The sequence below is a fragment of the Harpia harpyja genome, chromosome 8, assembly GCF_026419915.1.
Source record: "Harpia harpyja isolate bHarHar1 chromosome 8, bHarHar1 primary haplotype, whole genome shotgun sequence".
In the NCBI taxonomy this organism is placed as follows: Eukaryota; Metazoa; Chordata; class Aves; order Accipitriformes; family Accipitridae; genus Harpia; species Harpia harpyja.
Genome location: NC_068947.1, coordinates 6,130,873 through 6,143,795, shown reverse-complemented (window position 1 = coordinate 6,143,795; position 12,923 = coordinate 6,130,873). Strand labels below are relative to the sequence as shown.

At 36.5% G+C, this 12,923-nt stretch overlaps 1 protein-coding gene across 21 annotated transcripts in view; it reads left to right on the top strand.

Moving 5' to 3' along the window:
* The window catches only part of DMD (dystrophin), a 1,317,358-nt gene that overhangs the window by 865,892 nt on the left and 438,543 nt on the right, over window positions 1-12,923 (top strand). For all 21 annotated transcript variants that reach the window (XM_052795054.1, XM_052795067.1, XM_052795065.1 and 18 more), the window contains one exon: window positions 7,659-7,834. In XM_052795054.1, coding sequence (XP_052651014.1) covers window positions 7,659-7,834 — 176 coding nt within the window. The remainder of the gene's footprint in view (window positions 1-7,658; window positions 7,835-12,923) is intronic.

Genomic DNA, 12,923 nt, shown 5'->3' with positions numbered 1-12,923 from the left:
AGTTACTCAGCGGTTACATGAAGAAGGTCTTCAAGAGCCAGTATCAAGTTATTCTAAGCTCCAAGTTGGATCATTCTGAGCAGCAAGGAAGTTGAGACAAAACAGATTAATGTCTTCAAAATAGCTTCACTGCAGTAGGTATAAGTGAGAGAAAATTTCAGTTTGCAAGCCTTGACTTCCTTTTTCCTTACTTACCCCTGTGGATTAAAAGATATAAGAAATTTCTATTAAAGGAAGAGACAAATGTGGTTAACTTATTTTTATTATAGTGAACAGGGAATCAGACAAAACTTTTGCTTGATCTTCTCATAAACCAGATTGTCACCTTGGTGAAATTCCTAGTAACAAGGCCTACTGGGTGATATCTGCTTCTCAAGAGCTAATTATGAAGGAAAATTCATTAAGTATTAGTAAGAAGAACTGGAGATGCATTTGGAGTTACAGTCGATGGCAGCACAGGCAGCAGTGATAAGAGCCCGTAATTACTGTAACAAGCTGAAGTGTGAAGTTACTAGGCTATTAAAGTATAGTAGCCTACTGCTTTTTGAAGGACAGCAGGCTAGACTGAAGAATTTGTATAGGTAAAATACAAGGATATCAGTCTTTATGCCTTGTTTTGTGAAGAGCTAATTAGTCACTGTTTCTAGATGGAAGAGGTGCAGTCAAGGGATGAAATCTAGAAGATACTAAGACTTTCAAACAAATCTGGGACTCTTTCTGATTAGAAGCTTTTAGCAGAACATGAGAAGTTGTGTATCTCCATTTGATTTGTTAAAATGTACAGTTGTGGAGTTGCATTGCACCCACGTTTCTTTGTGTACAGTGGCAGTACGTACAGTCAGCAGTGCATCCAGGGCAACGCTGGACTTTGTGTTTTTCTAATTAAACAGCATCAAAATATAGAAAAAAAAATAATATACAGAGCAGGATGGAACAGTGGTTTCCGAAGGCTCTCCAACCAAGCAATTTGCATACCAAATCAAGCAAAATTTTTATATTCTGCATAAACTATTTATATAAACTGTTGCTTACACCACAAATAATTCTATTAACAATTTTGGTCAAAGTGAGAATGAAATCTCCTTGTTATTTTCCAGTATTTATTGTTTACTCAGAAAACAGGTCTGCAGCAATTTCTCATGCACAGTTGATGTACAAACCTGGTACAACTGACAAAATGCACCCGGTTCTGCTTTATAGGTCCCGGAGCCTACTGTCAACTCTTTCAAATGCTGCTCTTTTCACAGAGTTGATAGTAATATTCAAACCATAAGAATACCTATAATTTATGCTAAGAAGAAAACGCTTTGCTTTAAATATTGTCAACACCTTAGCAAACATTGCCTTCAATTTTTTACTGTTTTTTTGCCTCTTCCATCTCCATCAGCTGCCCCGAGATTCCATAATTCATATTAATAACACAATAACAAACATAATGCACACAAAACAATGATGATTGCATAGCTGCTTATTACAAAACAGCTAGGAAACAACATGTACTTTTTGTTGATTGTTTTAATCCTAACAAAGTGCCAGTAATGTGTCTCCAGATTAAATCAATGTGATTTGACTGCCTGGAAAATTAATTTCTTCCTTATTTCTAATAGCATCTTGAGCAGAGGTACATACTCTTAATGGATAAATTCATTCTGGTAACCAAATGCTAGCAAATTGTTTGGGGGATAGTTTCCCACCAAATGTTTTCACAGTTCTCTGATTTATATTGTTGCATCTGGGTAGACACTCTTATGTCAACCTTATGCTTTTATACAATTTAAGGCAGAAGAGAAATTTATGTAAATGACTGAAGAATAGCACATTAATGTCAAGTTCAAGACTACAGATTTCTGAAAGTGGTGCGTAGTACCTTTACATGCTTTTAGGATCTGTAGCTTACCCTAAATTAAGGAAAGGCAATACAATATTTTTTTTTCTTAAAACATTTTGTGCCAGCTAGTGTCTCTGAGAGCAATTAGCTTGTTTGTGGTATTTCTTCATGTTGCTACAGGGCTTTTCCATAACAATAAATTATTGTTAAGCATGTTTGTCTACTACAACGAAAAGAGGAAACTGCTGGTAAGATTGCTCATAGAATAGTTACTGATTAAGTTCCACAGTAAAATGCTATTTCATTCAATGACGAGAGGAAATGAAGTTGCAGAAAGAGTTGCATGATATATGTACGAGTTAACTAAGAAATAACAAAGTCAAAGAAATTATGCTGTTCTGGTACTCACTTAGGTAAGTGGGTAAGGACCCTGATGAATGTTTAATTTACATAATATGGGAAAAGCAATCAAACTGGTTTAGTTCAGATCCTCACCCACTCAAATCTTTTCCTTTTTTACTATTTTAATTAGTACCAGGAATCTATCTGAATCAATAATTTTTCTTTTTCTCATATTGCCTGGTCAGTTGTCAGAAGCATTGTGAAAGGCATCAGGAAAAAAAGGTGGCAACTGGGGAAGCGATGGTGTAATGTATTTGAAATTGGTTGGTAAATTTTTAAACCAATTATATAAGTTACTTCTCTTTGTCTACAAAAAGTTTAATCATAGTTTCTCAGGAAAAAAACCCAGAAAGTATAACTAGCTCTTCATGATAGGAACTAGCTCTAGGATCTCCAATATTGCAGTTTTTTATTGATCTTTTCTTACAGTTAGGGGAAGGCAAGCCACAGGACGGACTGACTGGAGAGGGTAAAAAAGCAAAAATAGAACGAGAAATAAAATGGCAACAAATAGTAAAACCACTGAATAATTCAACTGAAAATAATAAAAGGAAAAGCAGCATAGGAAGGAAAATAAAAAAAAAAAGAGGAGAGGGAAGACACACATATTTTAGTGTTAGATATTCTTGTTCTCTCTCCCTTTTCAGGGATTCCTACCTCATATTTAGGGTATGAATTGAAAGCCATTGCCAAGATGATACTAGGAATGCCTGTATATTTAGGGTCTGTCAGACCTTTAATTTTCTTAGGAAAGCAACATATGATGTAATTGGAAAGTATTTTCTAAAGAATAACAGTGTTACTAACAACTTTGACAACTGTCACAAGCAGTTGTGATTTGTTTATTAAGATTCATTGTACTGCATAATTATCTCAAGAACAGCTTTACAAGTCACAGAACTGCTAATATTGATGCAGAAACCCCTGGATGTTTGGAGGTACAACTGAAATAGTGTTCTACACACATTTGGGGAGGTCAGAAGTAATGCTGACAATGTCAGGTTAAGAAATTCCTTTGGGAATTTCTCTTTCCACTTCTTCTTCCCCCCCCCCCCCCCCCCCTTTTTTTATGTTTGATTAAAAAAATGTCATAAAGCAGCTGTTCTTGTGTTGTCAGTAAGCAGTTGCTTCTAGGACCAGAAAGTATAAGTGAGAAGAAAAATGAAAACCAATAGAGAACTAGGCCAGAATTTTCAACCTGGTTATGGGCAGAGTCCCCTGCTGTTGCAGAAACAGCCCTATTGACTTCGGTGAGCGTGTACCCCATATTTCTTTTTTGCTTCTGTTCCACTTGAAGTTTTCTGAAAGAGTGTGCATAATTTCTCATTTTAGGTAAATCTTGGAAAATAAAAAGAAACTAATTGAAGCAAAGAAGCATCATATGAATGTCTTGGCAGTTTTAAGTTATACTAAATTAGTTGAGGTCATTATCAAAATGTAAAGTCATCTGTAAGAGAGGTAGAAGTCCTTTAATATACTGGTTTTGCAATTTTTAGTCTGAGAGAATATTTAAACCTTACTTTAATGATATGTCATTCGCTGCTTACTTATGCTTGGGAATTGGAAGAAAGAGAAATTAAAGTGATGGGTATTTATGTTATCCTCTGCTTTTCTTAGTAGCTAAAAATGCAACATGTTGAAAACACAAAGTACATAGAAGTATCTGCAGTCCACTCAAAATTGTGATTAGCTCTGTGTGTATGAATATGATGAGGTCTTGTCTTTTCTGAGTTGTTTTATTTTTGATATTATATAAACATGTCACTTTTAATTAAGTTTGTTTGCTCACTCTGTTCAGAAAGTGATTAGAAACTGTATAATTGCAAGTATAAGTATCTCGGATGGCCTTCTGAGTAAGCTGGGAATCCAAAGGGCAACGTGCCCTTTCGCTTTGCCATTTCTGTATGAAGGGGTGAAATGTCAAGTGAAACTACAAGAAGGAGATTCAATGTCAATATTCTTTTTCTAGCACCATAAACTGTAAGGCCATGGGAGACAACCTCTTGCAGGCTCCCAGCACCTTGCCCTCATGCAGGTGTGCAGCAAGGATAGAGGGAGGATGAATAGGGAACTATAGCTGTTGACAAGTTGTAGATACTGATGTAAGTTGTGAAAAGCATCTTTGTGGTTCGTGGCTCTGGGATGAGTGTGTGAAAACATGACTTTCAGCAAAACACTTTTGTCCGCTTTATACAAAAGTACTTTTAAAAAAACCTAAATGTCTTCAGGGGTTGCTGTGCTTTGTGCAATACCCAGTATCAAAAAAATCTGCTTTTTCTTGGGCTGCAAAATCTAGACAAACTTCATCACACATGTGTTTCTGTTTAATCATGTGAAAAGTGTCAAATGCATAGAGTACTTGGGAAAAAAAATCTCAAATTGGGTTCTTTATGGTGAGCTGAAATTCAGATGGCCAGAAGCCTTCTTTCATGTTCTGGTGGAAGTTCGTACTTCTCCTTCCTACGCATCCTGATCCTGTGCGAGGTTCCCATCTTGGCATTAGGGGTCATAAGTTTGAAGACCGTCTCTGCCACTGAGCTAGCTATTTTCTTTTTTTACTTTGTAAGTAAGGTCTATTGCGTAATATGCCACAGGACACATCAGAAAATTCCCTTAGTTTTTTGTGTCAGCTGAAATAAGTGTGGAAATCATGTAATAGTTGCTTCTTTTTTTTTTTGGTGTATGCTGGGGGAGGGAGAAAAACTAATTCAAGATGCTGTGAATGCAGGCAAAGGGCTCGGAGTATTTAAATGGGCTTTTAGTTATCATTTCACTTTATAATAGTATACTGACTGGTGATTATTTCTGTCATTTAGAAAAGCTGGTGCAGAGATAACCTCTAATTTCTACAAATTTTAATTTTAAAAACTTTGGAGTTCAGGAAGTAGAATTTCCCTTCTTTGTTCTCCTTGCCTTCATCTCCTATTCCAAATGAACAGTCCTGCTGCGTATAAGTAGAAGCTTTGTTCTGAGTTATTTTTTCTGTAAATTCATAACAGGTGCATGCAATAGCACAATTGTTTCAGGCACCTCGCTGGAAATAAGCCTCTTATTGTGATATATTTTTCCTCAGACTATACATCTTATTGTTATGATTTACCTGTGTAACACTCGGTACTGCATAATGCAAAGGCTCTAAAGCTAAACTCAATGACAAATACAGTGAATGTGTACAAAACCTAGATATTCATTTTAAGCTGGACATTACCAAAACTGAGGTGTGTACTGGAAAGACCAATGACTTTTCAGCCTCATAATAATAAAGAATATTTGCATTTAGGAAAACTACCTGACCATTACTGCTATTTATTCTTAATAGTGGATCATGTACTTGAAAATAACAGCCAAAGGTTGGACCAGGTATAATTGTATTAATGTGTATCATGGAAAGACAAGAAAATCCGAGTAAGAGGCTTTTATGGGTCTTTCCTGGGTCTTAGAAGAACTTGCAGTTTCTGCTATAATGGTATCTTAAAATCTTTCATGTTCCACTAGCAAAGCAAAGTATGCTGAGGCACTCTAGGCCAGCAGTGTGTTTGATGTGACATGACTGGACTGTTGTAGCCCGCTAGGATCCAGCAGAAAAAAAGTTTTCTCATCCTATCAAAACATCATAAAACAGTGTGCAGATTACTGCCACATTATGCTCACCACAATTACTTTTTTATTCTGAAACTATGGGATGTGAAAAGAGTTTGGGGAAAAAAACCAACCACAGAATAACAGTTTTTACTGAGAGGTGCGAAAGACAGAAATAATTTGGAGGGAGTTCTCTTCTATAACAACCTAAAAGAAACTGTAAGAAAACCAAACAGAAAGTATAAGCTTAGTCTCGACGGTGCAAACCTCTGCCTCGGCTGCGACTCGTGTCCAGGACAGTGGGTAAATGCCGCAGCGGCTAGCTGACATTGACCTCTGTGCCCCAGGTTGTACTGGTGGTGGTGGTCAAGCTGTCTGCGTAAAATTTGGGCAAAAGCTGAGATAGGGCATGCAACTGACTTTCTGAGGTTTAATGAATTAGTAGCTGGCAACTGAGGTGTGGTCGTATTAAAACAAGTTAACTTCAAGTGTGGTTCAGTTTGTGAACTTTCAATTATAACCTTATGCCTGAAGATCTAATGGACAAGATATATATTTAAAAAAGAAAAAAAAAAGCATGAGTAGTAGTTATGTTCACCTTTTACATTCCTGGAAAGCTGTATCCTGCCAATTTTAACCAGTTCATGGACAAATTTAATTTAATGTTAATATGCAGATTTACTAACTTGCTCTGTAATGTGTGTTACTCATTTAGAAAGAGAAAACAAGCATATAATCTTGCTCCAGAGCATGATGTGCTAAAATATTTGCTTTCTTCCAGATAAGGTAGATTCAGCATTTTACTTGAAAGCTCTTGTATGTAGGCAAGGTTCAGACACACTTCCTGAGATTGTGAAACCTATCGTCAGTAAGAATCCCACAGTGTAGACTGTTGAAGTTATTTCAGTTTTTGCTTACTTTAGCAGTAAACTGTTGAAAAGGATTTTACACTTTCCTGCTTGTACATTTTGAGGAATTCAAGGAGAAAAATACTCATGCTCTACTGTTGATTAAAAAAATGAAAATATTTATTTCCTTATTCAGAAATATAAACTTTCTTAAACAGGCATACAGTGTTAAAGTTTAAGCTACAAATTCAGAACTCTGTTGTTTTTAAACATGAGGTAGGGTAGCTACAGGTTTGATAGTTTTTTAATGATAAAAGATGTAGAAAACATATCCCAATGCATTTAGTAAAACTTGAAAAAATGGTCCATCTTGGTTATCTTTTGGTAGTTTTTCGTTTTATTGTTTAAGTAGAAACAATGTAAGTAATACTTTTGCTTAGAAGTGTAGTTCCCCCCAAGCCCACCAAAAAAACCCCCAAACCAAAACCCCCCAAAACCCGTGAGGGGATGGATTATCAGGTTTCTCACAACTGGAGCCAAATATGTTTTTTAATGGAATCAAGAGGAGTACTTCTAACAGTCTTTGCTTTCTCGACATGGCTTATTTGTGTTGATAGCTAATAGGAATTCCAAACAGTGTGCGCTTTAAATTTTGCAGTGCTTCATAGGCTATTAAATAAACATGGTGTATACCTTTGGGGGTGTAGAATTAAATTTGTTCACAAGTTTTACTTATTAATTGATCTGCAGAATATTACTGTAACGATTCCTAGCAGACAAGAATACAGGGGAGAAAGAAAAAAGGCTGTAGAGATGCACTGTAAGGTACTTGTTACAAAAACATGAGATGTCTTTCTGTCTATTCGCCTTTAGATTTTTCATTTGGAATTCAGAGGAGAACAAAAACTTTCACCTCTTTCCATCTGGCCAGTATGTGATGAAGCATTTTGTTTCATGCTTGACTTTTTTATGAATACGTGTATATGTTGGGTATTTTGCAGGAGCTTCAGGATGGCATTGGGCGACAACAAACTGTTGTCAAAACATTGAACGTAACTGGTGAAGAGATTATTGAGCAGTCATCAACAGCAGATGCTAAGGTGCTGAAGGAACAACTGGAAAGTTTGAATATCCGGTGGCAGGAGATCTGCAGACAGCTGGTAGAGAAAAAAAAGAGGTAGGTTGAAAGAGAGCAAAAATATTGTGAAATTATTTTTAGTTATTTTAGATTTGCTTCTGGCTTAAAAGTTCAACGGAGCTCTCAACTTCTGGAGTTTTTATATTCACCTGTAATTAAATTTCACATCCACTATCATTTAAGTCTTCTTTTCTACCTACTCCTGTCAGTGACTGCCACTCTCTTCCATACTCCACGTTTTTATAATTCCACTCTTAATGTTTAAAAAATCCAAACAAGCATACGTTATTGCTTGATTAAAAGTAGAACAGATTGGAGCTTCATTTACAGAATTTACAGTTGATTTATCATCTTTCTATTTCATAGTATGCCATTAAAATATATCCCTTTAGTACTAATAATACCTTAGCTAATTGATACAGTTAATCCTAATCTAATTCACTTATCATTAATGCCATTAACATCTGCATTTCATAGGTTGGATAAAAAGAATGGATTGGTTAATTTAATGTTATTTATAATCACTTTCAGATCAGTTTGTTTTTCTCATGCAGTCACAGGAAGCTAGAGCATTTGACTTACAGATAATACAAAAATGGCTTAACTTCTTTAAAAAGAGAATTTCCAATTGAAAAAAAAAATTTTGTTGCTGTTTATACTAGGTTTTATAAAACGATGTTTTTAACCTAGATGCTAGGCCTAAATTGATATGACAGTCTGCTTTAAAATACAGTCACTGGTAGAGCTTTCTTCCTGCATGTTTTTTAAAACCCAGACTATTCCTTTTAGAGGTACGTTAATGAGTGCTAGAGAGGTAGTAGAAGAACTAGTAGTTTACAACAGTTTTGTTACTTCTGATGTGTCATGTGCCATTTTTTTGGTTTAGAACCGTGGCGGGGCAAAAGCTGTGAAAATGTTCACTGGAGCGGTAAGGGAGTGTCCTGAAAGGTTGTTTATTGAGTTTAATCATGATTAAAGTTTCTCTTGGAACATGTTAAAAGAAGGGGATGCAACAAGTAAGCTACAGCTGTCAGAAGCTACAGCAGCACTTTAAATATTTCTTTCTGCTGTATTTCCAGGTGTTGATGGTAATGCTACTTGTTACACAAGGGAGTCCTTGGCCTTCATTTATCACACTAAAAGCTGTTCTTTTGTACAATGGAAACCCATCTGTGTTTCCAAGCTTTAACTTGTTACGTAAGTGCTAACACTTAGAAAACAATAACACATCATTTTAATAGCCCCGTAAACTGCTTCGGCAACACAGAAGAAAGAGATTGGCGGTTGAGCTTTGTCTCAGAATATGAAAAATGGTTCAGTTCTGGTAAAGATTGGTATTGCACTTTCCATCATTTATCAATAGAAATGTGTATCTGAATGCTGGTTTGGCTCAAGGCGGTTTTAGCAGTATATGGAATTTCTTGTCACGTTCTAGCTTTTAAGGAAGCCTAGGATCTGTTAAATGGGAATAATACAGTTATACTCCCTAGACAAAGGTTCTTAAACACTTGCACATGCATTCCTCATTTTGGTCTCCTTGGTTTGCTGATCGGTTCGTTTGTTTTTCTCTGGAATGACAGTTTGTGTAATTTTGAGGACAATGATTGCCGAGACCTCAGTTAGTGAACTCTGCATGAATAAATGCATTGCTCTGGAAGGAATACAGATAGCGTTGTGTTAGAGTGATAGAAACACTTTTGGTGTACTGTAGTGAGACCCACGTGCATCAGGATGGAGGAGTTTGGACTTCTATTCATCGTCCCATCTTCCTGGCTGCGTCAGAGCCAGGGAACGCTTTTTGCTCCCAGATCTTGGAGCCAGATCCTACCCTCAGCCTAGCTGCTGCCTCCTGGTACATGCTTTTTCTTCTTTCTTTCATCTTTTCACTCTCACAGGCTGGATTTTCAAAGGAAAGAAACCTAGTTGACAGGAGTATGTGGTGTGTTCTAGCTAGGTCTCAATTATTGATGATCTTAGGCACGAAAAGACCGTAGGCTTATCTGCTGCACAGTCTTCATATAGCATTGGTGTCATGGGTTTTTCATCTCTCTTGTGCTTTGGCATCTTTTAGTTGTTCAGTAGTTGTCCTCGTTTGGTTTGGGGTACAGTCAGGTTCTCTCTTTTTAGGACTTGAAACCCACGTCACCCCAAGTGCCTTAATTTTTCATTGAGAGCAAAGCATGGGGCAAAGAAGAAAAGTGGAAGAAAATGACCTCTACTTGCAGTCCAAAAGAGCTAATATAGTCACGACATTGTCCATTGCATGTTTGTACTATGGCAAATTTATTTAAGTATCTCAGTAAAATACAAATTATAATAGATCTGGGTGAATTAAAATATTTTGGCTTCTTTTTTTCAGAATAGCTTTAATAGACTATTTTGCAAATAAACTCCTAAGCCCGTATGCTTATATTTTGGATCACTTAAGTTTTAATAGTCCTTTAATATTTCTCTAGCTTTCCTAAAAAATAAAATGTTCACGGTTAAAAGAATTTTATGATTATGAAGGGGATTCTAATATTTTTGTTTAAGTCAATTTTAAGAGTGAGAAAATGGAACCACATTTTAAAACCATAATGGAAGAAGGTGATGATGAAGGGAGAGCGGACTGGGTAGAATATTTTCATTTCGGAATTTCAAAGAAAAATAAAATAGATATTAACATTTAGAACCTTCTGCAAATCAGAAGAGAAAACTAACTATACATTTTTTAATAGATTTTATGGTTTATCCTTTGTAGTCAATACATTGTGCTCAGCTTTGAAAGCTGATTCTCAGTAGCTCAAACAGAGGAGTAGTGATCAACTGAAATTTTGTTTTCTATTACATTTTTTGGCTCAGCAGATCTTAAGATAAAGGAAGTGGGAAGAAATTAGCAATTGAATGGATTCCAGAAATGAAATCTGACAGTGATTTCAAATTCAAGTGTAATGTTGCTAAGCATTATCTAAATGGCAGGGAAACTTTATATACTGCAAAGTCTATTTTGCTATTGCTTACCAAGATGGAAGAAATTGATTTTGATAATTCTGCACAGTTTACAGACTGGGCATAGGCACTCCATTTTGGACATATTTGTCAAGCCAAATTCAAACATACTCATTTGTTAGAGGTGGTGGTGGAGGGGGGGAAGATCACAGAAGTAACTGAAACGAACATAGATATTTTTGTAAGGTGCACGAATGTGAGAATTTAGTTGGAGACAGGAGGTGTATGGTGACATTTCCAAGGATACCCATGACATTAGGCTCTCTCAGGTAGTCAAATGCTGAGGTGATAGTGGGAAACTCCAAAACTGAGCGGATGGGCAACAAGTGGCAGATGATCTTCATCATAGACAAATAGGAGGTATGAATATTTCAGAGAAACAGTCTATACCATGCTTACGTGATGCTGAACATGCAAATGGTGGTTACAACTCAAGAAAGTGATCCTGGCATTCTCACTGACAGTGTTTGCAGGCTCAGTATGGAGAGGCAGCCAAAAAAGCTGTAACATTTTAGGCAGCACCAGTAAGGGTATTGAGAACAAAACAAAAAAATGTTTTGCTGCCATCGAACGTTGTGGCATGATCACGTTGAGTACTGCGTGCAGATTCGCTCCCTGCACGTCAAAGGGTATGATGGACTTAGAGAAAGTATAGATGGAGGAAGACAACTAAAATGAGCCAGGGTTTGGAGTGGCTGCATTGTGAGGAGAGACTAAGAAGCTGGGGATCTTCAATCTGGAGAGAAGTCTCAGGAGGGATATGACTGCGGTTTACAAAATCACAGTGGTGTGTAAACTGAATGTGGAACGACCTGTTATTCACCTAATTCCTCAATACCAGAAGTAAAGGGTACTTGTTGAAACTGTAAGAGATAGTAGAATCAATTTAAAAATTACTTTTTGACATTATGGTTTCTGAATTTCTGAAGTTTGCTGGCCACAGAAGGTTGTGGAAGAAAATATTATGACTCAGCCCTATAAAATTCTTAACCCAATGGCAGTGGATTCTGGGGCAGTATGAGGTGAATGGACTAAAGAAAATGGCTCGTCTTCCGTGCTCCCCTTAATTACCATCTCCTGTTAGCAATGTTGGCAGCGATGTGTTGGACTGGTTTTTCTGACGCACTCGGGCATTTTTCATGTTCTGAATGCACTGATTATATTTTGGGGGGCGAGGGGAAGAATTCTATACAATTACTTTGTCAGTTTTCCTGAGGATGCATTGTTAAATGGTCTACTATTTATTCTGTATGAAAACATAATATTATCACTGCATTGATAAAGAACACTGTAAATTCAAAATATTTCCTGTAACCATCATGAACCCCGTGGTTAGTTGACTTGAAAAGGGAAGACTGATACGTGACATAATTCTGAGAGTTTCAACATGTTAATCCAGTTCTCATAAATAATTGGAATAAAAATTAAACTATCTGCATAATAAGAACTGTAAACCAGATCAACCCCATGATATTCTATAAATAACTGAAACTGATCATAGGTTCACTAGACACTAATATTGATCTTAGTGGTAGTCTGGCAGATTTAATGAATGAGAATTATTTGGACCATAAAAGGACAACTTAATTAAAAACAGACAAGAAAACAAACTAAACCTCAAAACAGTTTGAGGAACCTGTACTGCTCTTCAGTAAAAAGGAGCTGTTTTTAAGTTTCAAAAGGTCAAATGCTGATCCCAGGCAAAGCACAGACTTACAGTTGGCTTTGAATCTCCTTTCTTTGGTACTGAAGATCAAGAGGTTATGCTTCAGTTATGTTTGCGCTGGATGTTATCTTTCATTTGCCTTTATCTAAGACTTTCAAAGCTGTAGAAGTTTGAATTCAGTGTTTAATGTTTCTGTATCTTGCAGTCTAATCCATCCAGCTAAGAATTACGTGAGAATGTAATTTTAGCACATCTAGTCACTTTATCTTACTGCAAACTTTGGAGTAGACTAGGCCACTGAATAAAGTGAAACTTGATTGCGAGTCTGATACACTGATAGCAAATTGGGAATTTAATTGAGTTTTTGTTAACACTTTGCTGCAAGCAGCATGTTTAGGAGAAGTTTGAGTTTGTACTCTGGAACAGTGCTACTCACACTGAAAGGGAGACTTTGGAGACTAGGGGAAGTTGCAA